The 26,210-nt window shown below is 35.2% G+C and overlaps 1 protein-coding gene across 1 annotated transcript in view; it reads left to right on the top strand.

The window, feature by feature from the left end:
* MYRIP (myosin VIIA and Rab interacting protein) overlaps nucleotides 1-26,210 on the top strand; it is a 587,347-nt gene that overhangs the window by 501,981 nt on the left and 59,156 nt on the right. Inside the window, exon 11 of the mRNA XM_053715758.1 lies at nucleotides 18,331-18,519. Within this exon, the coding sequence (XP_053571733.1) occupies nucleotides 18,331-18,519 (189 nt within the window). The remainder of the gene's footprint in view (nucleotides 1-18,330; nucleotides 18,520-26,210) is intronic.

The following is a 26,210-nucleotide window of genomic DNA, read 5'->3' on the forward strand; positions in this document are numbered from 1 at the left end:
TATCCAAACATACTCATATAGAAGGATACCCCAATTGTAAATAACCTGAACATTTTCTGTATATATTCAAACACTAAATTGAGCGTTCCTTTCCTATCAGTGTAGTGCTCTTGCTATTTTTTGCTAAACCAACTATTAATAACTATTGTACCTAGTTAAAATAAATACAAAGTTGCCTGTAAAATAAAAATAAACCCTAAGCTAGCTACAATGTAACTGTTAGTTATAGTGTAGCTGTCTTAGGGTTTATTTTATAGGTAAGTATTTATTTTTAAATAGGAATTATTTATTTAATTGTAGTTATTTTATTTAGATTTATTTAAATTATATTTAAGTTTGGGTGGTGTTAGGGTTAGACTTAGGTTTAGGGGTTAATAACTTTATTATAGTGGTGGTGACGTTGGCTGCGGCAGATTAGGGGTTAATAAATTTAATATAGTTGTGGCAACGTTGAGGGGGCAGATTAGGGGTTAATAAATATAATGTAGGTGTTGGCAATGTTAGGGGCAGCAGATTAGGGGTTCATAAGTATAATGTAGGTGTCGGCGGTGTCCGGAGCGGCAGATTAGGGGTTAATAATATAATGCAGATGCCGGGGGTGGCAGATTAGGGGTTAATAAGTGTAATATTAGGGGTGTTTAGACTTGGGGTTCATGTTAGGGTGTTAGGTGTAGACATAAAAAGTATTTCCCCATAGGAATCAATGGGGCTGCGTTAGGAGCTGAATGCTGTTGCAGCTGTTAGGTTTTTTTTCCGCCCCATTGATTGCTATGGGGAAATCGTGCACGAGCACGTTTAGCCAGCTCACCGCTACCATAAGCAGCGCTGGTATTGAGGTGAGATGTGGAGAAAAATTTTGCTCTCCGCTCACTTTTTAGAGGCTAACGCCAGGTTTGTAAAAACTCGTAATACCAGCACTGTTTGTAGGTGAGCGGTGAGCATAAACCTAGCTTTAGCACCTTACCAACAAAAACTCGTAATCTAGCCGAAAAACTGTTAAGGGCTTTAACATAGAGATACATAGAGATGTCTAAATATGTATATGTATATATATATATATATATATATATATATATATATATATATATATATATATATATATATATATATATATATATATAACAGGTATTGTCCACAACTCTCAAAAATGAAGGAAATCCCAAAATAGTAAGAGATAATATTTATTTTAAACAGTTTAAAAATACAAAAAAGCCAAAAATCATTAGAATAATTCTGTGCTCTGGTGGAAAAGAGTGCCAAACATGTTTCGGTTCTACCCCTAGCCCTTGTGCACAGCCATACGCACAGACTCCAACCAGACCCCTATTTAAAGCTAAGTATCTCTAGTTATCTCTAATGAGACACCTGAATCAATTAGGTTTAAAGAAACATCTTTACATGTTTAATGGCTGATGCAGAAAAGAGCCATTATATATATATAAAGGTAGCATTGTATTAGGAATACCCTTTTTAAATTTGATTAAATTTGGAAAATCTTTTCCTTTATTTACTTTTCCTATCACCCCCCCCCCCCCGCCCATTCCTTTTTAGAAACTGAATAGTATAGTTAAAAATGGATTCAATAAAACAAATTGACATCCATAATGGAATTTAAAGGGACAGTTCACACAAAAATTGTCTCCCCTTTAAATTGTTCCCAATGATCCATTTTACCTCCTGTAGTATATTCAATTGTTTACAAGTAGCTCCTTTACCCCTATTTCAGCATATGAAATAGCTGATTTAGCCTGTGGTATCACAACCTATACTAAAAAATGTGATACTCGAGTATATGCTATTGACAGACTATGTAACACAGCCAGCAGAAGACATTACAGTCTCAGTGGGTTGCAGGATAGTTTAAGTAATAAAATGTTAATTTTCCATTGTCCTTTCTAAGTATTGAGCTATGCTTTACAAACAGATATAAGATAAGGAAGCAAGTCTGTGTGAATAAAAGTGATAACATAATGATATCTGATATTTGCTTGAAGCTCAACCCATTGTAGTAGGCTGTGGTTTAAAAGCACAAAACCAGCTACTTCATATACACAAATAAACCTGAAAATGCAAGTTCTCAAACATTTTATACTCTGCAGCTGGTATAACAAGTCATTGAAAATACATTAATTGGAAAACAATTTTACGGCGTACTGTCCCTTTAAGCCCTCCGGATATTTGGATTGAAGCTTAAAGATCCATAATACCTCTTTTTGATCCAATAACCTCTCCCTATCACCCCCTCGTCTATGCCTTGGAACATGATCAATACCTTGTATTTGTAAAACCATATAATTTGATTGATGTTCATGTCTAAAATGTTTAGCTATGGGGGTGTTGCTTTCAGGGTTGCTGAAGAGCTCTGTCTCTTTAGGGCATGTTTTGTACGGCCTACGCATTGTTTGTCACAGCCTTTACATGTCAACAAGTATATGACATGTGTTGTATAAACATACAATAGGACCAACACATCACAGTATCCAATTCATGTAATGAAGTAGAGGAATATTTTGGTGCAACACCTGAAGGACTCCCCTTTCCAGGGTCCCAGCTTTAACATCCAATAGAACACACAGGTGGCACTCAAGGTAGGTAACAGTACCTTTAATGAGCAACATTTGCTCCTGCCCCTGTATCAAGCTCATGACATGTGTTGTGTTACATGTTATGCGCTGCGGAATCTGTTGGCGCTCTACAAATACCTGATAATAATAATAATAATAATGTTATGTTGTCTTATGTCATATGCTTCCTTAGTTACTGTCGATTCAAATTTTGTACCTGTTTTAATATAGTGGCAAGTTTTACATATATTGCCATTACATTTGTAGCAACCCACTCAGGCAGAAAGCCAAGTGTTGGGTTTTTGTTTAGGTAGCATGGAAGGTGAAAGAATATATATATATATATATATATATATATATATATATATATATACACAAGAACAACAAGAAACGAAGACTTTCAGGATCATTTTCAACCAAGTGGATTTATTCAGGCATAGATAGTGAATCACTCAGTGGTGTACAAGGTAAGGTGTTGTAGTCTGACTCGTTTCGCGCATGTGCAATGCGCTTCATCAGATTTTGTATTTGTATATATCTATATCTAAATATAATCATCTAAATACATATAGATATATATTTTACCAAAAAAAAACTCAGATATACATAGAAATATGTATTTAGGAATAAATAAAACATTCTTCTAAGTGAAGAACATTAGAATGTGAAATATTAATATTTTATGTCGAGTTAGCGCACTTGGTTAAGCCGATCAGGTTTTTGTGACTTGTTGGGTGTTCATTTTTTTCTTCACTTTTCCTGCTCAATTAAAGTCTATAGGGGAATACGTGGTTGCGATATTCTAACTTTGGCTTTTTGCGAACGTCAGGGTTAGCACGAGGGTGACATTTTTTTTCTTTTAACTTGTAAAATGTGCGCAAGCCGATGCATGCAAAAAGCTTACTTCTAGCGTAGTTACAAAATACCCCTTCTAATAACTCTCAAACACTATATTGTCAACTCCCAAAAACTTAAAAAAATCTATATTTTCCTTTGTAAATCTTTATATATAGGAATTTAAAAAAATTAAGAAACAAAATGGTGATTTCCTGATCTTAGCAATTACACCACAGGTTTAAGTGCCTGTATTTTGGTTAATTTATTTTAATAGTGTTTAGTGATCCTAATAGGTGATGTGTGAGCAATTACCTGTTGTGCTCCAAAGCTATAGAGATATGTGTGTAAGTCTTGTAAGAGATTTGAGCAGGAGCATTATGGGTACAGTGACCATGTGTATTTGTTGAGCTATTGATTGTTCTACTTTTTATTAGTGTAAATTTGCTTTTTATTTATATTTTAACTTTATTTAATTAGCAGATAGACTTTGTATCTGTTTGGTGATGTCATTCATTATGGTGGGGTAATTATTTCAGTGCGTTTTTTGCATGAGCAAAACAAATGTTTTAATCAATAATTTTATGGGGTATCTGATAATTAAGTGCTAAGTGATGTCTGGGAGTATACAATATATTGATTAATAATGGTGGAGACTTAGGTAGAGATTTTGATGGATCTATTAGCCCACGAGAGAACAGACAGAATTAGATTACGAGATGCGTGCTAAATATTAAATATTTAAAAAAATATAAAAATTATTAAACATACTGTAAAATATTCTAAATAATCCATAGAATATATCTATATTTTTTACATTATGTTTTAATATTTCAATAACGTGTCTTAAGATTACTACATTTTCATGTGCGCTTACCCAACCGCATTAAATCTAAATTGTGAAAACTGATGCACAAGATGCATATTTTACATTCCTATGTTCTTCACATAGATTTTTTTTTACTTTTTATTGTTAAATATATATTTCTATATATATCTGATACTGTTCATGTAAAATGTAAAATAATAATAATAAAAATGTATATAACAGCTAAGAGCATGTTAAGTATTTCGCCCTTTAAATTTTGTTGGTGCATTGATTCAGATATTTGTTTTTGTTACAAAAATAAATATCTAATTTTCAGTTTGAATGTACATTCATCCAAAAAGGAATGCACATCCCTAATGTTTATGTATGTATTTATATATGTGTATATATCTGTACAGATGTATTTATATATGTGTATATATGTATCTACAGACATATATAAACACATAAATACATATGTGCTTCTCTGATTTTATTTATATTTTTATTTTTAAAATTGGCCTGCTGACTTTCAAAGCCTTAAACAACCAAGGCCCACAGTACCTGAAAGAGCTCCTGACACCCTACATCCCATCCTGTTCACTTCAGCCAACACATGCCTCCTCTCAGTGTCAAGAATAAGGACAAACTCAGGCTCCACAGCATTCTGCCACGCTGCCCCTACTTTCTGGAACTCTTTACCGTGCGCAATCAGAGAGGCACCGTCCTTACAGACTTTTAAAAAAAGCTAAAGTCCCACCTCTTCCATCAGGCATTCAGTCTGCTTATCTGACCTTCAGAAACTCCTAACTTTTATGTCTTATGTTGGTATATTTGTAAAGTGGTTTGAGTCTCACAGGCCTGGATCTGTGCAAACCTGTTTCCAATAATTTGCCTCAGATGGTATACAGCCCAGGAGAAGTGAAGAAACGCTGAGTTAAGCGTGGCTGGTTGTGCATCGGGAGGTGTGGAACAAACAAAGAAGAAATACTGAGATAAGACTCTGCAGAAGGTTTGGTAACAGTGATCCTTTACGTTTAAGCGTAACAGTTTATATCGGTAGTAAGAGCAATACCGAATAACGGACACTGCCGTGGAAATGGTAAAGTGAACTTTAACCTTTTTTCTTAGCTCTGCTGAACTGGTGCATACTAATAATGGTGCAATACTATTATATGGAACTATGACTATGCTAGCACGGTCTTACAATGTATGACTTGTTTTGAAGTTATATATTATCTATTAAGGGGACCATTCTAAAGTTGCAACATTTTTTCGTTACATTTGTTCAATTGCTTGGTAGAACAAATTGCTAATCAGCCAATCACAAGGCATCTAAAAGGGGATTTAAGTGACTTTCAACGTGGCATGGTTGTTGGTGTCAGATGGGCTGGCCTGAGTATTTAAAAAACTGCTTATCTGCTGGGATTTTTATGCACAACCATCTCTAGGGTTTGCAGAGAATGGTGTGAAAAAGAGAAAATATTCAGTGAGTGGCAGTTGTGTGGATGACAATGCCTTGTTAAAGTGTCAGAGGAGAATGGGCAGACTGGTTCGAGGTGATAGAAAGGCAACAGTAACTCAAAAACCACTCGTTACAACCAAGGTATGCAGAATACCATCTCTGAATGCACAAGATGTTGAACCTTGAAGCAGATGGGCTACAGCAGCAGACGACCACACCGGGTGCCATTCATGTCAGCTAAGAACAGGAAACTGAGGCTACAATTTGCACAGACTCACCAAAATTGGACAAAAGAATACTGGAAAAACATTGCTTGGTCTGATAAATCTCGATTTGAGCTGCGGCATTCAGGTGTTAAGGTCAGAATTTGTTGTAAACAACATGAAAGCATGGATCCATCCAGCCTTCTATCAACTGTTCAGGCTGCTGGTGTTGATGTAATGGTGTGGGGGATATTTTCTTAGCACACTTTGAGTATTGTTGCTTACCATGTCCATCCCTTTATGACTACAGTGTACCAATCTTCTGATGGCTACTTCCAGCAGGATAATGCACCGTGTCACAAAGCTCAAATCATCTCAAACTGGTATATTGAACATGACAATAAGTTCACTGTACTCCAATGGTCTCCACAGTCACCAGCTCTCAATCCAATAGAGCACCTTTGGGATGTGGTGGAACGGGAGAATTGCATCATGGATGTGCAGCCGACAAATCTGCAGCAATTGTGTGATGCTATTATGTCAATATGGACCAAAATCTTTGAGGAATGTTTCCAACGCCTTATCAAATCTATGCCACAAAGAATTAAGGCAGTTCTGAAAGCAAAAGGTGGACCAACCCGGTACTAGCAAGGTGTACCTAATAAAGTGGCTAGTGAGTGTATATGTATTTATGAATAAATAGAACACATTCTTCTATGTGAAGAACATTGGAATGTGTAATATTCATATTTTCATGTTGGGTTTGTGCACTTGAGAATATGCTATCGTGTTTGCGCATGAGTAGGGTGTTAGGTTTTTTTCCATATCCTAAGATTGGGTTATTATGTGTGTCGGGTTAGCGTGCAAGCAAAAACAGTTTACTTTTAACTTGTAATACAAGCGCAACCCAACGCAAGCAAAAAGCCTCCGTCTAGCAAACTTAACGAGTGAGTGTGAGCAGTTAATTGCACTTCACTCGTAATCTAGCCCAGAATCAGCAGTATCTTTGCAAACCTTGCCTTGTTTAGGATGCTGCATCCATATGTAAAATAAGGTGCCTTTTTGTCCTCCTGAACACAAACATAGGCCTGTAGTTACTGCATCTTATATGATAAATTAAAAATGTCTGCACAGCAAGACTCCAAAAGCTGCAAATGCAATTTGATAAATAGAGCCATATGTGCATGCTACATATTTTTTTAGGAATTTTTATTTTTAATTTTTTTACTACTAAAGGGCCGCAACATATTGCCTTGTAAGGTTTTGCAGCTCTATCACAGTCAATAGGTTAATGTAACTAATGCTTTATACACATAAATACATTACTTTGCAGTATGTGCTTTGCCTGTTTCCTATGGATCTATCTGCCCTTTCTTCACATACAGCTTGCTGGTCTCTTAAGTGAAGCAGGAGGGAACAGGGGGAATACTAAGCCAGAAGAGGCAAATGCTGCAATGCAAATAATTTATACATAGATAGTTGTAAATGCATTAACAAACGGAGGGCTAGATTACAGTGGCGCGCTAACGTTAGCATGTGCGATAATACTAGTTGAAAGTAAATGTGACCACACGAGCGCAAACTAAATTTGCGCTCATCAGGTTAGTGCAATTGAAGTACTCAAGTAAAGAGTTAGGGCTAAAATAAAAGTTACACCAAATGAAACATAAATACATTAAAATATACAGTTACTATAATATACACACTATCTAGAAAAATATATTCACATAAATAATAAAGTTATAAGGGTTAAAAGGTATAAGATATATGACAAGGTATTTTAATGGAAAGGGATATAATGTAAATATACATACATATACAGTATCCCACAAAAGTGAGTACACCCCTCACATTTTTGTAAATATTTTATTATATATTTTCATGTGACAACACTGAAGAAATGACACTTTGCTACAATGTAAAGTAGTGAGTGTACAGCCTGTATAACATTGTAAATTTGCTGTCCCCTCAAAATAACTCAACACACAATTATTAATGTCTAAACTGTTGGCAACAAAAGTGAGTACACCCCTAAGTGGAAATGTCCAAATTGGGCCCAAAGTGTCAATATTTTGCGTGGCCACAATTATTTTCCAGCACTGCTTTAACCCTCTTGGGCATGAAGTTCACCAGAGCTTCACAGGTTGCCACTGGAGTCCTCTTCCACTCCTCCATGATGACATCATGGAGATGAAGGGTGTTAGAGACCTTGCACTCCCTCACATTCCATTTGAGGATGCCCCACAGATGCTCAATAGGGTTTAAGTCTGAAGACATGCTTAGCCAGTCCATCACCTTTACCCTCAGCTTCTTTAGCAAGGCAGTGGTTGTCTTGGTGGTGTGTTTGGGGTTGTTATCATGTTTAAATACTGCCCTGCGGCCAAGTCTCTGAGGGTAGGGTATCATGCTCTGCTTCAGTATGTCACAGTACATGTTGGCATTCATGGTTCTCTCAATGAACTGTAGCTCCCCAGTGCCGGCAGCACTCATGCAGGCCCAGGCCATGACACTCGCACCACCATGCTTGACTGTAGGCAAGACACACTTGTCTTTGTAATCTTCACCTGGTTGCCGCCACACACACTTGACACCATCTGAACCAAATAAGTTTATCTTGGTCTCATCGGACCACAGGACATGGTTCCAGTAATCCATGTCCTTAGTCTGCTTGTCTTCAGAAAACTGAGGGCTTTCTTGTGCATCATCTTTAGAAGAGGCTTCCTTCTGGAAAGACAGCCATGCAGACCAATTTTATGCTGTGTGCGGCGTATGGTCTGAGCACTGACAGGCTGACCCCCCACCCCTTCAACCTCTGCAGCTATACTGGCAGCACTCATACGTGTATTTCCCTAAGACAACCTCTGGATATGACGCTGAGCATGTGCCCTCAACTTCTTTGGTCGACCATTGCGAGGCCTGTTCTGAGTGGAACCTGTCAGGTGAAACCACTGTATGGTCTTGCCCACCGTGCTGCAGCTCAGTTTCAGGGTATTGGCAATCTTCTTATAGCCTAAGCCATCTTATAGCCTAGGACATCTTTTTTTTCAGATCCTGAGAGAGTTCTTTGCCATGAGGTGTTATGTTTAACTTCCAGTGACTAGTATGAGAGAGTGTGAGAGTGATATGACCAAGTTTAACACACCTGCTCCACATTCACACCTGAGACCTTGTAACACTAATGAGTCACATGACACTAGAGCGGGAAAATGGCTAATTGGGCCCAATTTGGACATTTCCACTTAGGGCTATACTCACTTTTGTTGCCAACGGTTTAGACATTAATGGCTGTGTGTTAAGTTATTTTGAGGGGATAGCACTTTTACACTGTTATACATGCTGTACACTCACTTCTTTACATTGTAGCAAAGTGTAATTTCTTCAGTGTGGTCACAGGAAAAGATGTAATAAAATATTTACAAAAATGTGAGGGGTGTACTCACATTTGTGCAGGGGCGGAACTACAGAGGGAGCAAAGGTTGTATATACTGTAAAAATGTACATTCCAAAATTTTCTGTGTATTTTTAAGGAGAGAGAGAGAGAGAGAACTTACAAGTGTAATGTACCCCTACTGTATATATATATATATATATATATATATATATATATATATATATATATATATATATATATATATATATACTGTATATATATAGAGTTGTATACAAAAGTTTAGGCACCCCTGACAATTTCCATGATTTTCATTTATAAATAATTAGGTGTTTAGATCAGCAATTTCATTTTGATCTATCAAATAACTGAAGGACACAGTAATATTTCAGTTGTGAAATTAGGATTATTGGATTAACAGAAATTGTGCAATATGCATCAAAATGAAATTAGACTGGTGCATAAATTTGGGCACCCTTGTCATTTTGTTGATTTGAATACATTTAACTACCTAGCACTGATTACGTGGAACACAATTGTTTTTTATTGAGCCCATTAAGCATTGAATTTCTTAGACAGGTGCATCCAATCATGAGAAAAGGTATTTAAGGTGGCAAATTACATTATTTCTGCTAAAGGAGGCTCTACTAAATATTTAAGCAATATTTCTGTTGGGGTGCCCACATTTTTGCACCTGTCTAATTTCGTTTTGATGCATATTGCACATTTTCTTTTAATCCAATAAACCTCATTTCACTACTGAAATATTACGGTGTCCTTCAGTTATTTGATCAATCGAAATGAAATTGCTTATCCAAACACTCAATTATTTATAAATTAAAATCATGGAAATTGTCAGGGGTGCCTAAATGTTTGCATACAATTGTATATAGCTATTCAAAAAAATAGAAAATGTTCTTCTATTTGAAAAACAATGAAATGTAAAATATTCATAACTACGAATTAGCGCTGTTTTCTAATGTGTGTTGGGTTAGCATGCAAGCGTTAGTTTTTTTCAGTTTCCACGCTCCATTGATCTCTATAGGGAGAAGAAGTTAATACAGTTGTGATATCTAAAGTTAGCGTTGGCTTTCATTTGCGTGTAAACATTTTACTTTCAGAATTTTTTCTCTTTAGCACAAATAAGCTGTGTGTCTTTTTATTATTCACTCAACAGGATAAACTCTTCATATCAAGTAAAACAGCTTTATTAACTCACAAAGGATATATTTTTTGGGTAGGGCCCACCAAACCTTTTGTTAGACTTTGAGTCGGAGGACAGCATTTGTTACACAACTTGTTGTTAGTCTGATAGAAGTCAGTAGAAGTTGTTAGTCTGATATTTATTAGACTATTTTATGGAAACAGAAATATTACATAATGACAGTCTTGTTTCTTTCATTATATCATTAGTTATGAAATGTTAGAGCTAAATTAAATTACAATAATGATTTATGACAAATAAGTTCATGTCAAATACATTATAAAATACAGATATTGATTAGTTGACTAGCAAAATAATGTTAATTAACTGATCAATAACAAGATATACACTTGATATGTTGGGGAATGATTTTCTTACATTTTATGAAAACCCACAAGGACACAATAAACGAACAGTAGATATAGAACATGATACAGAGAACACAGTCAGATCACAGATTGAAGAGACACATAAGCAAACTGGATTAATTTGATAGTCAAGAAAAGGCAGAAAGACTAGCCATAAAGCAAGTGATAGGCTGGTTTGGTGTCTTAAAGGGACAGTGTACACTAATATTTTCTCCCCTTTAAAGTGCTCCCAATTATCAATTTTACCTTCTGGATTGTATTAAATTGCTTACATATAGCTCCTTCACCCTAAATTTCTCATTAGAAATAGCTTATTTTGTCTATTGTTTACTGAATATTTTTGAACTATAGTACTGGTTACAAAAACAAACCAAAACATGTAAACAAGAAGATTTAGATAAAATAATGCTCAGAGGTGGTGTCTGTGACAGAGAGGTAATAACATTTTAATTTTCCATTATTCTAACTAAAGTATTGGCGTTTGAGTAAACATTAAAAAAAAGATGATTACAAGGACTTGTGTAAGTAATTAGACAGATGAGACAATGCTTTCCCTGCTAGCTCAATTCGTTTCACTGGGTTGCAGAGTTTCAGTTAGCATAAGCAGCTATTTAATATATAAAATTATAAACGTGCCTTTTTCCTAAACTCTGCAGCAGGTATAACAAGTCATTGTGAACACATCAACGAGAAACCAATTTAACAGTACACTGCCCCTTTAACTGATCCCAGCTCAAACTAATTTAGTAAATTTTTATTTGTACAAATACCCACTAATTTCACTTACGTATCTCTTATTCTGTCACATAAGGAATTATCAATGCAACAACATGTAAACCCTATAATGAACATTGATTAATATTAATAATTCTATGCTAGCTATTTCTACATCCAGTAGTCTTTTCCCAGGAAGAACTGACATAAATACTATACTTTCATTAAAAGAATTGTATCATTAATCTAACGAGTTTTTATATATACAGTTAGGTCCATAAATATTTGGACATTGATAAAGTTGCAGTTATGTTGCTGTTACATGGTTTTGAAAAAAAAATGTGGAGTTTAAGTTAATATAATAATTTTGGGCTTAAAGTGCAGATTGCCTAATTTAGAAGCTGTTTTATGGCCTGGTGTAAGATGTTCCCTAATTATTTCATCAGCAATTTTATACAAAAATATTACGCAACACAATCACTTCTATTAGTATGTTTATTTATGTGTCTGTAAATGTTAATATAAATATTTAAATTTTTGATTTCTGTATTTAATAACTAGCTGAATATTAAATCCAAAGTACTTTTGGAAGCAAAAGGACTAAGCTAGAAGTCCAAAGTTAGAGGTCTACTCAAATCCATTAAAACGATATGTAATAAGGCCACTCTTTAAAATCTAACTACAATTTTGTAGTTAATAACTCTGCCTCTTGTGGTTTCAATAAAACCAACCTCCTTAAAAAGTATATCAGTTACTTAAAGGGACAGTCTACAATAGAATTTGTATTGTTTTAAAAGACAGATAATCCCTTTATTACCCATTCCCCAGTTTTGCATAACCAACACTGTTATATTAATATACTTTTTACCTCTGTGATTAACTTGTATCTAAGCATCTTCTGACAGCCCCCTGATCACATGACTATTTATTTATTATCTTTTGACTTGCATTTAGTACTGTGTTGTGCTAACTCTTAAATAACTTCTCAGACGTGAAATCATTGTTATCGATATGGCCCACGTGAACTAGCAGTCTCTTGCTGTGAAAAGCAAATACAAAAGCATGTGATTAAGAGGCTGTCAATAGAGCCTTTGAAACAGACAGAAATTTAGAGGTTTAAATGGTATAAAGTATATTAATCTAACAATGTTGGTTGTGCAAAGCTGGGGAATGGGTAGTAAAACCGTTATCTATCTTTTTAAACAATAACAATTTTATTGTAGACTGTCCCTTTAACTCATAACATCAATAATGCAGTATATGATTACATAGAATCAGGATTTTATCAATGATAAATATTTACTTTAGGAACATAAAAAAGACATTCAAATATACATTCATTTACTATTGTATTTATTGTTTTAATTTACTACACCAGGATTTCAAGGGGTGTATCTCTGAACTCCCGTTTATTTGCTTAACCTTTTTAACTGTAGTAAAAAAATTACAGTGTTAAATTATCTTTTAAATATACATACATTTTTGCACTGTCCTAATATAAGCTATACATATTAATAGTAATATAATAATAATATATGCTATAATAAATTTGACATTAAAGAGATATGAAACAGTAGGAAAAACAAATATCCTAAGTCAAAGTAAATATAAAACAGATTGTGTAAAAAAAAAACAGCAAACAATTTACCTGTTTTCTTGGAAAAATGAGCACTTAGAAATTCATAATGTAGCCCCTGCCCTCAGGGAGATAAGAAAGTTGATATGTTAGTTGAATTATGTCTTCTACTGAGCATGGGCAAAGCTGACTGTCTGTTTTTATTGCATTCACTGAACATTAAGCCAGCTCATCTTAGATTTATGACATCACGCTAGATATAGTTCTCAAAAATTGCTAACCATCATCATCATTACTTGTGTTGTCTTTGTGTATATATAAGGTATATATATATATATATATATATATATATATATATATGTGTGTGTGTGTATTCGTATGTATGTGCTTATATGTTTATATATGTTGGAGAAATAGCACTTATAGACTTGCTTGACACAGGATTGCCATAAACCTTTAATTTGTAAAAAGAGCAAAATCTGCAAAAAGCAATAAAGCGAATCGCAATGAAACAAGGTATATCTGTATTTTTACAATCTGATTTATTCTATTATTTTATATATAGCTGTTGCAACTGAATACTAGCGCTGTTTTTTCCTGTCCTATATTATCTTACAACCAATTTTAAAGTAGCAGCTGTTCCCTTTAGTATTTTCTCTATATTGTTTCAAGTTCATTATTTAAAAAATATTTTTTTACTATATTGTTTAGACCATTAGGTGGCGCTCTCTTATAAGTTTTTAGTATCTCGCTAGATATACCTTGAGTTAGAGACCCCAGCCCATATGTAGGGCTGCAGCAGGAAGTATTGGGCACTGCACAAAATAAGTTTTAAAAAGAAATAAAAGGTAAAATCTTTTTGAAAAGATGAGTAATAAGTATAACCCTCAACAATGGAACAGATTGACCCTTTAATGCAAGTGATGAGGTCTGCTATTTGTGGCTTGTCTTGAATACAGCATCTTTATCATGTTGGCTTTTCTAAACAGCGAACTAACCCAATGTTGGTCAAAATGTTCATAATATGTGAATAATTATCTGTACGCTATTTAATAGAACACATTTCAGTTAAAACATATTCTTTGGTATACATTATTCTTCTAAAGCTTTTAAAAACTAGATTTTATTTGTAAAAGTATCTTGGATATTTAGCACTCATTTAGGTGTTACAAATTGGTTTGTACCATGAAAGTGAAGCTTGTGCATCTAGCAGTGAATTGTATTCAGAGTTTATTTTAGAGGATTATCAGTCGGTAAACTTCATATATTATGGTACGGTTATAATACTCCAGTTTACATGAGAATTAAAGTAATCGGTAATGGGATAAATAATTTAAACAGTATATTTTTGGACAACCTTAAAGGGACATGAAACCCAAAATGTTTCTTTCATGATTCAGATAGAGAATACAATTTTAAACAACTTTCCAATTTATTTCTATTATTTTATTTGCTTCCTTCTCTTATTATCATTTGCTGAAATCTAGGCAAATTCATGAGGAGCAGAGAACCTAGGTTCTAGCTGTTGATTGGTGGCTGCATATATATATATTGAATGTGATTGGCTCACCCATGTGTTCAGTTAGAAACCATTAGTGCTGCTCTTTCAACAAATGACACCAAGAGAATGAAACAAATTAGATAATAGAAGTTAATTAGAAAGTTGTTTAAAATTGTATTCTCTATCTGAATCATTAACCCCTTAATGACAACTGACGTACCAGGTACGTCATGCATTAACTTACAGTTAATGACAATAGACGTACCTGGTACGTCAGTTGTCTAAGAGAGTGCTGGAAGCGATCGCAATCGCTTCCAGCAGCTCTCAGGGTATTGCAGTGATGCCTCCATATGGAGGCATCCTGCAATACCCTTTCAGAAGACTCCGATGCAGAGAGAGCCACTCTGTGGCCCTCTCTGCACCGGTAGCGATGGTGCCGGTTCGTTGGTGGGTGGGAGCGCAACAGGGAGGCGGGTGGGCGGCCCATCGCTACCCGGCATCCGGCTCCTGTAAGTGCAATGTGCACGCCGGGTGCCGGGAGCGTGCGGGGGCGCGCATGCGCGTGGGCGCGCGGGTGCGCGTGCGCGCGCCCGATTAGCTACCCACACTGACACCAATGAGCAGGGAAGAGGGGGGAAAAAATAAATATATAAGGATCTGGGAGGGGGAGGGGGTTGGGGTATTGTGGGGGGCTGCTACACTACAGAAAAAATTAAAATGGCAATAAAAGATAATAAAAAAAACACTTTTTTGGGGGGCAAATTGGGTACTGGCAGACAGCTGCCAGTACCCAAGATGGCGGCAATTAGGTAGGGGAGAGGGTTAGAGAGCTGGGGGGGGGGGATCATGGAGGTTGGGGCTAAGGCAGGAGTCCATCACAGCTAAAACATTTTATTTTTTTTTATTAAAAAAAAAGAAAAACTCCTTTTATTTAGTACTGGCAGACTTTCTGCCAGTACTTAAGATGGCGGGGACAATTGTGGGGTGGGGGAGGGAAGAGAACTGTTTGGGAGGGATCAGGGGGTGGGATGTGTCAGGTGGGAGGCTGATCTCTACCCTAAAGCTAAAATTAACCCTGCAAGCTCCCTACAAGCTACCTAATTTAACCCCTTAACTGCTGGGCATAATTTACGTGTGGTGCGCAGCAGCATTTAGCGGCCTTCTACTTACCAAAAAGCAACCCCAAAGCCATATAAGTCTGCTATTTCTGAACAAAGGGGATCCCAAAGAAGCATTTACAACCATTTGTGCCTTAATTGCAGAAGCTGTTTGTAAATAATTTCAGTGGGAAACCTAAAGTTTGTGACAAAATTTGTGAAAAAGTGAACTTTTTTTTTTATTTGATGACATTTGGCGGTGAAATGGTGGCATGAAATATACCAAAATGGGCCTAGATCAATACTTTGGGTTGTCTTCTAAAAAAAAATATATACATGTCAAGGGATATTCAGGTATTCCTGACAGATATCAGGGTTCCAATGTAACTAGCGCTAATTTTGAAAAAAAGTTGTTTGGAAATAGCAAAGTGCTACTTGTATTTATGGCCCTATAACTTGCAAAAAAAGTAAAGAACATGTAAACATTGGGTATTTCTAAACTCAGGACAAAATTTAGAAACTATTTAGCATAGGTGTTTTTTGGTGATTGTAGATGTGTAACAGATTTTGGGGGTCAAAGTTAGAAAAAGTGTGTTTTTTTCAATTTTTTCCTCATATTTTATATTTTTTTTATAGGAAATTATAAGATATGATGAAAATAATGGTATCCTTAGAAAGTCCATTTAATGGCGAGAAAAACGGTATATAATATGTGTGGGTACAGTAAATGAGTAAGAGGGAAATTACAGCTAAACACAAACACTGCAGAAATGTAAAAATAGCCATTGTCATTAAGGGTAAGAAAATTGAAAAATGGTCCGGTCATTAAGGGGTTAAATGGACATTAAACCCAAAAATGTTCTTTCATGATTCGGGTAGAGAATACAATTTTAAACAACATTCCAATTTACTTATATTACCTAATTTGCTTTATTGTTTAGATATACTTTGTTGAAGAAATAGCAATGCACATGGGGGAGCCAATAAAACGAGGCATCTATGTGCAGCCATCAATCAGCAGCTACTGAGCATATCTAGATATGCTTTTCAGCAAACGATATCAAGAGAATGAAGCAAATTAGACAATAGAAGTAAATTGGAATGTTGTTTAAAATTGTATTCTCTATCTGAATCCTGAAATTTATTTTTGGGGTTTAATGTCCCTTTAAATAAAAAATTGGGGTTTCATGTACCCTTACTGTATGTTGAATAAATTAGGCTACTGTGCCTTGGCTTGATGACTTCATTGGAAGCATCATGTGACCTTCAGACTGGCATTCAAACCCACTGCATATGATGGGGGTAATATCCAGAATAAGAAAAAATAATCTCCAGTCTTTAATAATCCTTGTGGCACAAATGCTTTAAATCAGAATCAAATGAAGAGAAGCCTGCAATATCATAAAGACACAGATCATTTTTAGTAGTTGTGGTACATAAAGGGAAATATTAGTGCAAAAAGAAAATTCTCTAATATGCAAAGAAGTTAAATACATAATTAAAGACAGCTGAAGAGCAGCAATACACTACTAGGATCAAGCTGAACATATCTGGTGAGCCAATAGCAAGAATCATATGTGTGTAGCCACCAATTTCTAGCTAGCTCCCAAAAGTGCATTCCTGCTCCTTAGCCTACCTAGGTTGTTTTTTTTTTACAAATAATACCAAGAGAGAGACCAATACATTTTTATGTCCCTTTAAGCTTCTCAATGCTATGGATGCCCATAAAAAAGTCAGATATTGATCTTATTCAACTTAAATAAAAACATGCATTAAAATATGTTTTCAATGAGGTAATTCCTGAGTGCCACAGCAAATGCCTGATCTACAGATTTTGCCACTTGGTTATTTATTGCTCGCCCGTAAACGGCGAATTTGTCAGTTTATGGGTGCGCTATAAATTAGCGCTCCACTTGTTATCTGTCCCTTTATGTATAAAAGACTGAATACTTGATAATCTATGCTGGTATTCCTGCTTTATATACACACACACACATATATATAAAATTAGCATTTGTCTTGGGGACATACCAGTGTATCTTAGTTTAAAGGGACAGTCAATACCAGAATTTTTGTTGTTTAAAAAGAAAGATAATACCTTTATTACCCATTCCCCAGTTTTGCACAACCAACACAGTTATATTAATATACTTTTTACCTCTGTAATTATCTTGTATCTAAGCTTCTGCTGACTGCCCCTTATTTCAGTTCTTTTGACAGACATGCAGTTTAGCCAATCAGTGCTCAGTCCTAGGTCACTTTACGTGCATGAGCTCAATGTTATCTATATGAAACATGTGAACTAATGCCCTCTAGTGGTCAAAATGTATTCAGATTAGAGGCAGTCTTCAAGGTCTAAGAAATTAGCATATGAACCTCCTAGTTTTAGCTTTCAACTAAGAATACCAAGAGAACAAAGCAAAATTGGTGATAAAAGTAAATTGGGAAGTTGTTTAAAATTGCATGCCCTATTTAAATCATGAAAGTTTTTTTTGGACTTGACTGTCCCTTTAACATAACATTAAGGAGACTGTTCCGCACTTCAATTTTGCATTTTTGTCTAATTTTATGCCGTTGTTTGTCCCCGTGTACTCTTGCTTATAAACAGAAGTACTCTGCGGTATCTCTCTGCAACATATCAACAGAGGTCCTAAAGGTCATCAATGCCACAGAGGAACTGATAGCTGGATCTACAATTCCGTGGGACTCCCCAACAAATTCCTGTGACAGAGGGGCGTTTCCTTTAAGTGCTGACCCAGTCAGACTAGATGAGCAACTCATCAAACTGGAAGAAAACGTAAGACTGAAACTATTCAATTCCCTTTAATAAAATAAACGTTTAAGGTAGTTTATTCACAAAATCAATGTAGTCTGGTAAGCAAATCTAGTACTAAAGTACTTTAGCGTCTGAAAACCATAGTGTAAATAAGTGCACAGAACGCATACAGTATATGGCCTACTTGTGTTTTTTTTTTGTTTTTTTAAAGGGACATTAAACTTAAAATGTATTTCTTTGTTAAAGGGACAATAAACATATGAGCCAAGTCTAGACATTTTTTTTAGAAAAAGTACCATCTTGTTTGCCACAATTAGTTTTAAATAGCCAAACATCACGCACCTCTTGTCTCATTTGGAGTAGCTAATTCAGGATTGAGTATGCAGGTAACAATGCTAGAGAGGGTCATAATGTTAGTATAAAATGCTGTGTTTTGCAATTTAATTTGCCAAATCCAAATTTAGTTCTGAGAATTAGAAAAGCAACAATTTTCAAGGCTAAATGACACGCAAAAGGAGCAAAATTAATAAGTATATTGCAAAGTTACTACAAATAACTAAACATTTTATATAAAAAATATCAAGTTTATGCATATTCAACAATCAACTTGGCGATGCATTTTCATTATTTAGTTGAACTCTACTTAAAACTATACTTGTCTCACTGCCCCAAAGAGGTTGGAGTGCATTCTGTAGCATTCAAAACCTTTACTGTCCTACATGCTTCACAATGCTTGCTTATTCAGTGCATGAACTTATATATATATACATATATATATATATCCCTAACTGGCCGAAACAGGTAAGATAAGGAACAGCACCAGACGTTTTCTAAGAGCAATGCACATAGTCTGCAATACAATGCAAATGTGCTTTTACAATATTGTGTTTAATTAATTATGCATATCTATATATATAAAGAGAGAGAGAGAGAGACTTCAATTTCAACATATATTCATGGTTCATTTTGTCTCTTTTCCTGCTATTTACCACTGAAAATTGTTTTTTTGTGTTTTTTTCCAATTTTTGCAAAGAGATGAAAAGGTATTCTCACCTTGCAACATGCCACATTGTATTTGTTTTAAAATTAGCCAACCAACTCTATTGATTTTTTTGCAATGCAGTACATATTTGCTGATATACAAATATATGTATGTATATATATATATATATGTGTGTGTGTGTGTGTGTGTGTGTTATCACCACCTTCCTAAAAAGAATAACTGTCTGGGTGCAGAATCAGTCAGGTTTGTTTCCTCCAACTGAGAAACATGTTGATAAAATAACATTTACTTGATGTCACTTATGAGGATATCTTAATGACTATCCTTGGTAGAAATATATACTAGAATGCCAGTATGAGTTTGTTTTACCACCTGGTGCTATATTTTAGAAATAACAAAACACTAGACTAGAGGCCAACTGGCCATTGATAATACTGCCTTGTTTATTATTTGTCATAAGTAACGGGGGATTGAATATTCTTAAATTCTTATTTTCTACCTAAATGGTACTTGGGTAACTAAGTGCATTTCTGAATGTTTTGAACCACTTAATAAATGGCTTTTAGCTTGTCTTTTGATATGCCAGCTGCACACCAGACATAGAGCTTGTTATTTATTAAGCAAAATATTGTTAAGTAGATTGTATTTACTTGCTATAAAAAATAAGGCTGCTTTTCACACAAACAGCTAAAGCTTTTTGATGGGGATGCAACACATTGATGGGATGACTATAAAAGGCAGAACTAAATGTCTTTATCTTTATCTTCTGTAAAATTGAGAATTGCTGGCATTTGTAAGTGTAACAACTATCTACCTTTTCCACAGCTAAAATGTAAATAATATAATTGTTTTGAATTCAGTTTACAATATGTTTTGTTTTTGTATTAAATTAAAAACTTGAGCAAACAATTTCTAAAAGCTATTGCTCCAATATCTATCTATCTATCTATCTATCTATCTATCTATCTATCTATCTATCTATCTATCCAAATATCTATCTAATCATCTGTCTGTCTGTATGTCTGTCTGTCTGATCTAATCTCTCTCCCTCTCTCTCTCTCCCTCTCTCTCTCTCTCTCTCTCTCTCTCTCTTTCTTTCTGTCTGTCTGATCTATTCTCTCTCCCTCTCTCTCTCCATCTCTCTCTTTCTCTCTCTTTCTCTCTCTCTTTCTTTCTGTCTGTCTGATCTATTCTCTCTCCCTCTCTCTCTCCATCTCTCTCTTTCTCTCTCTTTCTCTCTATCTTTCTCTCTCTTTCTCTCTCTCTCTCTCTCTCTCTCTCTCTCTCTCTCTCTACCTCTCTCTCTTTCTCTCTCTTTCTCTCTATCTTTCTCTCTCTTTCTCTCTCTCTTTTTCTCTCTCTTTCTCTCTCTTTCTCTCTTTCTCCTTTTCTTCTTTCTCTCTGGCTCTATATCTTTCAATAGTTTAATATATATGTACAAATACTGCTATCTATCTATCTATCTATCCAAATATCTATCTAATCATCTGTCTGTCTGTATGTCTGTCTGTCTGATCTAATCTCTCTCCCTCTCTCTCTCTCTCTCTCTCTCTCCCTCTCTCTTTCTCTCTCTCTCTCTCTCTCTCTCTTTCTCTCTTTCTCTCTCTCTTTCTTTCTGTCTGTCTGATCTAATCTCTCTCCCTCTCTCTCTCTCTCTCTCTCTCTCTCTCTCTCTCTCTCTCTCTCTCTCTCTCTCTCTCTCTCTCTCTCTCTCTCTCTCTCTCTCTCTCTCTCTCTCTCTCTCTCTCTTTCTCTCTTTCTCTCTCTCTTTCTTTCTGTCTGTCTGATCTATTCTCTCTCCCTCTCTCTCTCCATCTCTCTCTCTCTCTCTCTCTCTCTCTCTCTCTCTCTCTCTCTCTCTCTCTCTACCTCTCTCTCTTTCTCTCTATCTTTCTCTCTCTTTCTCTCTCTCTTTTTCTCTCTCTTTCTCTCTCTTTCTCTCTTTCTCATTTTCTTCTTTCTCTCTGGCTGTATATCTTTCAATAGTTTAATATATATGTACAAATACTGCTGCAGTATATCAATCAGTGTATAAAGTTACTAATCCATAAAGTATTACATATAAGAGAAAGTCTAAATTATTATTCATCATCTGCAATATATAAATAGTTCAGAGATAGTGGAAACTTTCCATCCCTGTGTATTAGAAAATGCACAATACGAAAATGTCCACAGCACAACTTGCTTAAAAAGTGTCTTTATTGACAAATGAAAGAGCGACGTTTCGTGACTACTGTCACTTAATCATGCTATACACATAATACCCAAAGGTGATCCTTTTAAACTGTTTGGCTTGGCGCCAATACAATCTGTTCTTGAGCGCCACCTGCGGTACAAAATATATAACTAGCTAAACATTCATTATCTTATCAAAATTTAAACAAAAAAACTTTTTTTAAACATTATTCAAACCATGTTACAGCAACAAAATAACTTCCCCATATCATCTGTCACTGAATAACTAACCCTGTTTCTAGTACTACAAATAAATCCATTTCTCTATGCATTAGAATAAATTTAATTTAATTTTTTACCAAAATACTGACCAATCAAAGTCCCTATTCATACCATTAGGTAGGTATGAAGTATCTGAGATACCAAAGGGTAAAACAGAAGTATGGAATGGACATATGCAAGGCCCTAACAGCAGTGATTTTAACATCTGTTAATGACCCCATTATTTGTTTTTTGTTAAATGGTTCTGTATGCGTAAATTATATTATCCATATGGAAATTATATTTAGAGCGTTGATGTGTGTGTACATTACCATTTAGATATGGTGATAGGGAACAATAAAAAAAGACACATGAATGTGTTGAAACAGGTTAGGGGGTGTTAGGGTTAGGGTTAGATTTAGGTTTAGGGGTTAATAACTTTAGTATAGTGGCGGCGGCGTTGGGGGCGGCAGATTAGGGTTAATAAATGTAGGTAGGTGACGGCGATGTTAGGGACAGCAGATTAGGGGTTAATAATATTTAACTAATGTTTGCGAGGCGGGAGTGCGGCGGTTTAGGGGTTAATATGTTTATTATAGAGGCGGCGATGTCCGGAGCGGCAGATTAGGGGTTAAAAATTAAATTTTAGTGTTTGCGATATGGGAAGGCCTTGGTTTAGGGGTTAATAGGTAGTTTATGGGTGTTAGTGTACTTTTTAGCACTTTAGTTATGAGTTTTATGCTACAGCGTTGTAGTGTAAAACTCATAACTACTGACTTTAGAATGCGGTACAAATCTTGACGGGTAGGCTGTACCGCTCACTTTTTGGCCTCCCAGGACAAGCTCGTAATACCGGCGCTATGGAAGTCCCATAGGCAATTTGCGTAAGTTGATTTGCGGTAAGGCCAAAAAAGTGTGCGGGACAGCTGTACCTGCAAGACTTGTAATAGCAGCGGTAGTAAAAAAGCAGCGTTATGAGGCTTAACGCTGCTTTTTTGCTCATAACGCAAGACTCGTAATCTAGCCGAAATAAAGCAACAGTAAAGTAGCAGCATCTTGGGTCACCATAATCTTATAATGCGTAAAAGGACATGAAACCCAAACTTTTTCTTTCATGATTTAGACAGAACATACAATTTTAAACAACTTTCCAATTTACTTCTATTATTTAATTTGCTTCCTTCTCTTGTTATTCTTTGCTGAAATTTTATCAAGGAAAGCTCAGGAGCAGCAAAGAACCTAGGTTCTAGCTGCTGATTGGTGGCTGCATATATATATACCGATTATCATTGGCTCACCCATATGTTCAGTTAGAAACCAGTTGTGCATTACTGCTCCTTCAACAAATGATACCAAGAGAATGAAGCAAATTTGATAATAGAAGTAAATTGGAAAGTTGTTTAAAATTGTATGTTCTGTCTAAATCATGAAAGAAAAAGTTTGGGTTTCATGTCCCTTTAAGTGTGAATAGCATAAGAAAGGTTTTTATCATTTTGAAAGTAAATTATGTCACAGAATATTTTTAAGTAGTTGCGGATATTTTTTTTTTATATATTAATAGCACTGTATGTGTGTGTGTGTGTGTGTGTGTGTATATGCTGGAAAGCTGTGTAGATACTAAAGATAGATATTTGGGTTTAATGCACAATTTATTCTGTGATGTTTCAGAGCATTAGGAAGGGATGAAGGTCCCATATAGTCTAAGAACAAACTTGTGGTGCATTAAATCCACAGAGTGATGGTATCTATCTATCTATCTATCTATCTATCTATCTATCTATATCTATCTATCATCTCTCTATCTGTTTGTCTGTCTGCCTGTCTGTCTGTCTGTCTGTCTATCTTTCTGTCCTTCTATCTATATGTTCATATATCTGTCCATCTCTCTACTGTATCTATCTATCTATCTATCTATCTATCATCTATCTGTCCATCTATCTATCATCTATCCATCCATCTATATATCTATCTCTCATTGGTATTTTAGCAATTATTATATATGCAAAGAAATCATTACTTATCTTTTTACTTTTTGACAAATAAAATACCTATAAACACAGCTATTATCTAGCAAATGAGCATAATGTGTTATTTAAGTGGTGGTCAGTATGTACCTGCATTGTAGCACATATGAAAGCATTTAATTAGTAACCAAAATTGATTTTCATTTTGTCAATATGTTGGACCTCAGGATTGGTCTTTTTATTCAGCGATGCTACTGTGCTTTGTTAGAAGGGCAAAACACTGATGCTTATTTAAGAAATTAGAATGGGTGATTCTGCAGGAGAGTATATTGATTAAGAAGGAAAGAGAAAAATAAATAGCATACAAATGAGTGGTTAAGTACCACGATGGAGACATATAAATGAGTGACAGATATCTAATGACAAATTGCCTAGTTAAATATAGTAGATGTTTTTTATATTGCGAGAACTGGAAAATGTATTTTTCTTCATTTGACATGTTTGCTGCTAGCAAATAAAAATATATATTAACAGATGCAACTTATACAGATCAGAATATGTCAAATTAAATGAGTGGTTATTTATTTATTTTGTATATCATATAGTGTAGAATAAACCCCTAGGCAAAAGGAGCAATTAGAGCAAATACAAATTTTAATTCATTTAAATTATACCGAATTTAACGGGACATAAAGCAAAATCTGTAACCTAGCATTATGAAATGCTGCAAATTTCATAGACCAGCAATAGGATTTGCAGCATTTGCAGGTTCCAGAATTTGCTTTTTGGTCTCATTAGGAAGCTTGGTATAAGCACAAATGTTACACAAATGCAAGAGCATTTACTTTTGATAAAAAAAATATTCTTCCTTGTTGATTACACAATTTTAAACTTCATAACAATGAGCAAGTATTGTAGATTACTAGATTTAAGGCAAATTGAACTAAAAAAAATAGTCTATTCGAAATATAATTGAAATATAATTAAACATTTTTACATAATAAAAGTTTATGCTACAGTTGCCGGCCATGATTGGTTGCTGAGATTGGTGGCCCTGCTGTAGAAACCTACAATCCGGCTACAGTGGTGTATTAGGTTTTGTACTGCCCTAGGCATTCATAATTATGCTGCCCCCCTAAACCCCCTCCCATTTTTCAGTCTTTTTTTAAGCCATAATATTTTTTTTTTATTATTTTTTTTTTATGACTTGCATCATTCTCAAGTAAATGTGCAAATACTATCCATTAAACAAAGGATATTTGTGATAGAGGTAGCTGGGAAAAAAAAAAGGAGGTATCTAATAGTGATGATATTGTGGAACATTTAAAATTCATTAATAGTGTTTATTATTTTGTCAAAATTTTAAATATGACATGCTGCATTTAAAAATGAATTCCTGTTTTTGTAACCACATTTTGGTAAAGCCAGAACCTCATTTAAAATAACATGTGCATGTAATATAAATATAAATAATAAATAAATTAGAGGGTTTTTTTGGTTTGTCAAGGTAAAGTTACAGACTTTCCTCTGTTATTGAGCTGTTTAAATGGGCAGGCAGGCTGGCAATCTGGCATGCTAATAGTTAAAAGGAGGCTGAAGACAGTTAAAGGGACAGTCTAGTCAAAATTAAACTTTCATGATTCAGATAGGGCATGCAATTTCAAACAACTTTCCAATTTACTTCTATTATCTAATTTGCTCAATTCTTTAGATATCCTTTGTTGAAGAAATAGCAATGCACATGTGTGAGCCAATCACACAAGGCCTCTATGTGCAGCAACCAATCAGCAGCTACTGAGCATATCTAGATATGCTTTTCAGCAAGTGATATCAAGAGAATGAAGCAAATTAGATAATAGAAGTAAATTAGAAAGTTGTTTAAAATTACATGCTCTTTCTAAATCACAAAAAAAAAAATAATAATTGGGTTTCATGTCCCTTTAAGGGGTGGCGGTAAGAATCTTAAATCGACCATAATGGATGGATCCCTTTCCCATGTGCTGTGTTTATAGTTCAGCAACATAACGCTATCACACAAATCAAATAGCCCTAAAGCTGTCACATCAAACAGCAGAAGCATGTCATACCAGCAGCTACAGAGCACACAGCACCCATGAATTTCAATGAGCTAACTAAGCAGACCTCCATTAAGCTTCGCTCTCTAAAACTGCTTCTCCCACTGCTACGAAGTCCACATAGCAGTTTCCTGAATGTGTGAAAGGAGACATCACGGGCGCGATCCGATATCGATCGCAGTTTGCGGCGCAAGCGAGGGAAACGGCGTCGCCCGCAGTTTCAGCTCGCAACTC

This window comes from Bombina bombina, chromosome 5 (genome assembly GCF_027579735.1).
Source record: "Bombina bombina isolate aBomBom1 chromosome 5, aBomBom1.pri, whole genome shotgun sequence".
Taxonomy (NCBI): Eukaryota; Metazoa; Chordata; class Amphibia; order Anura; family Bombinatoridae; genus Bombina; species Bombina bombina.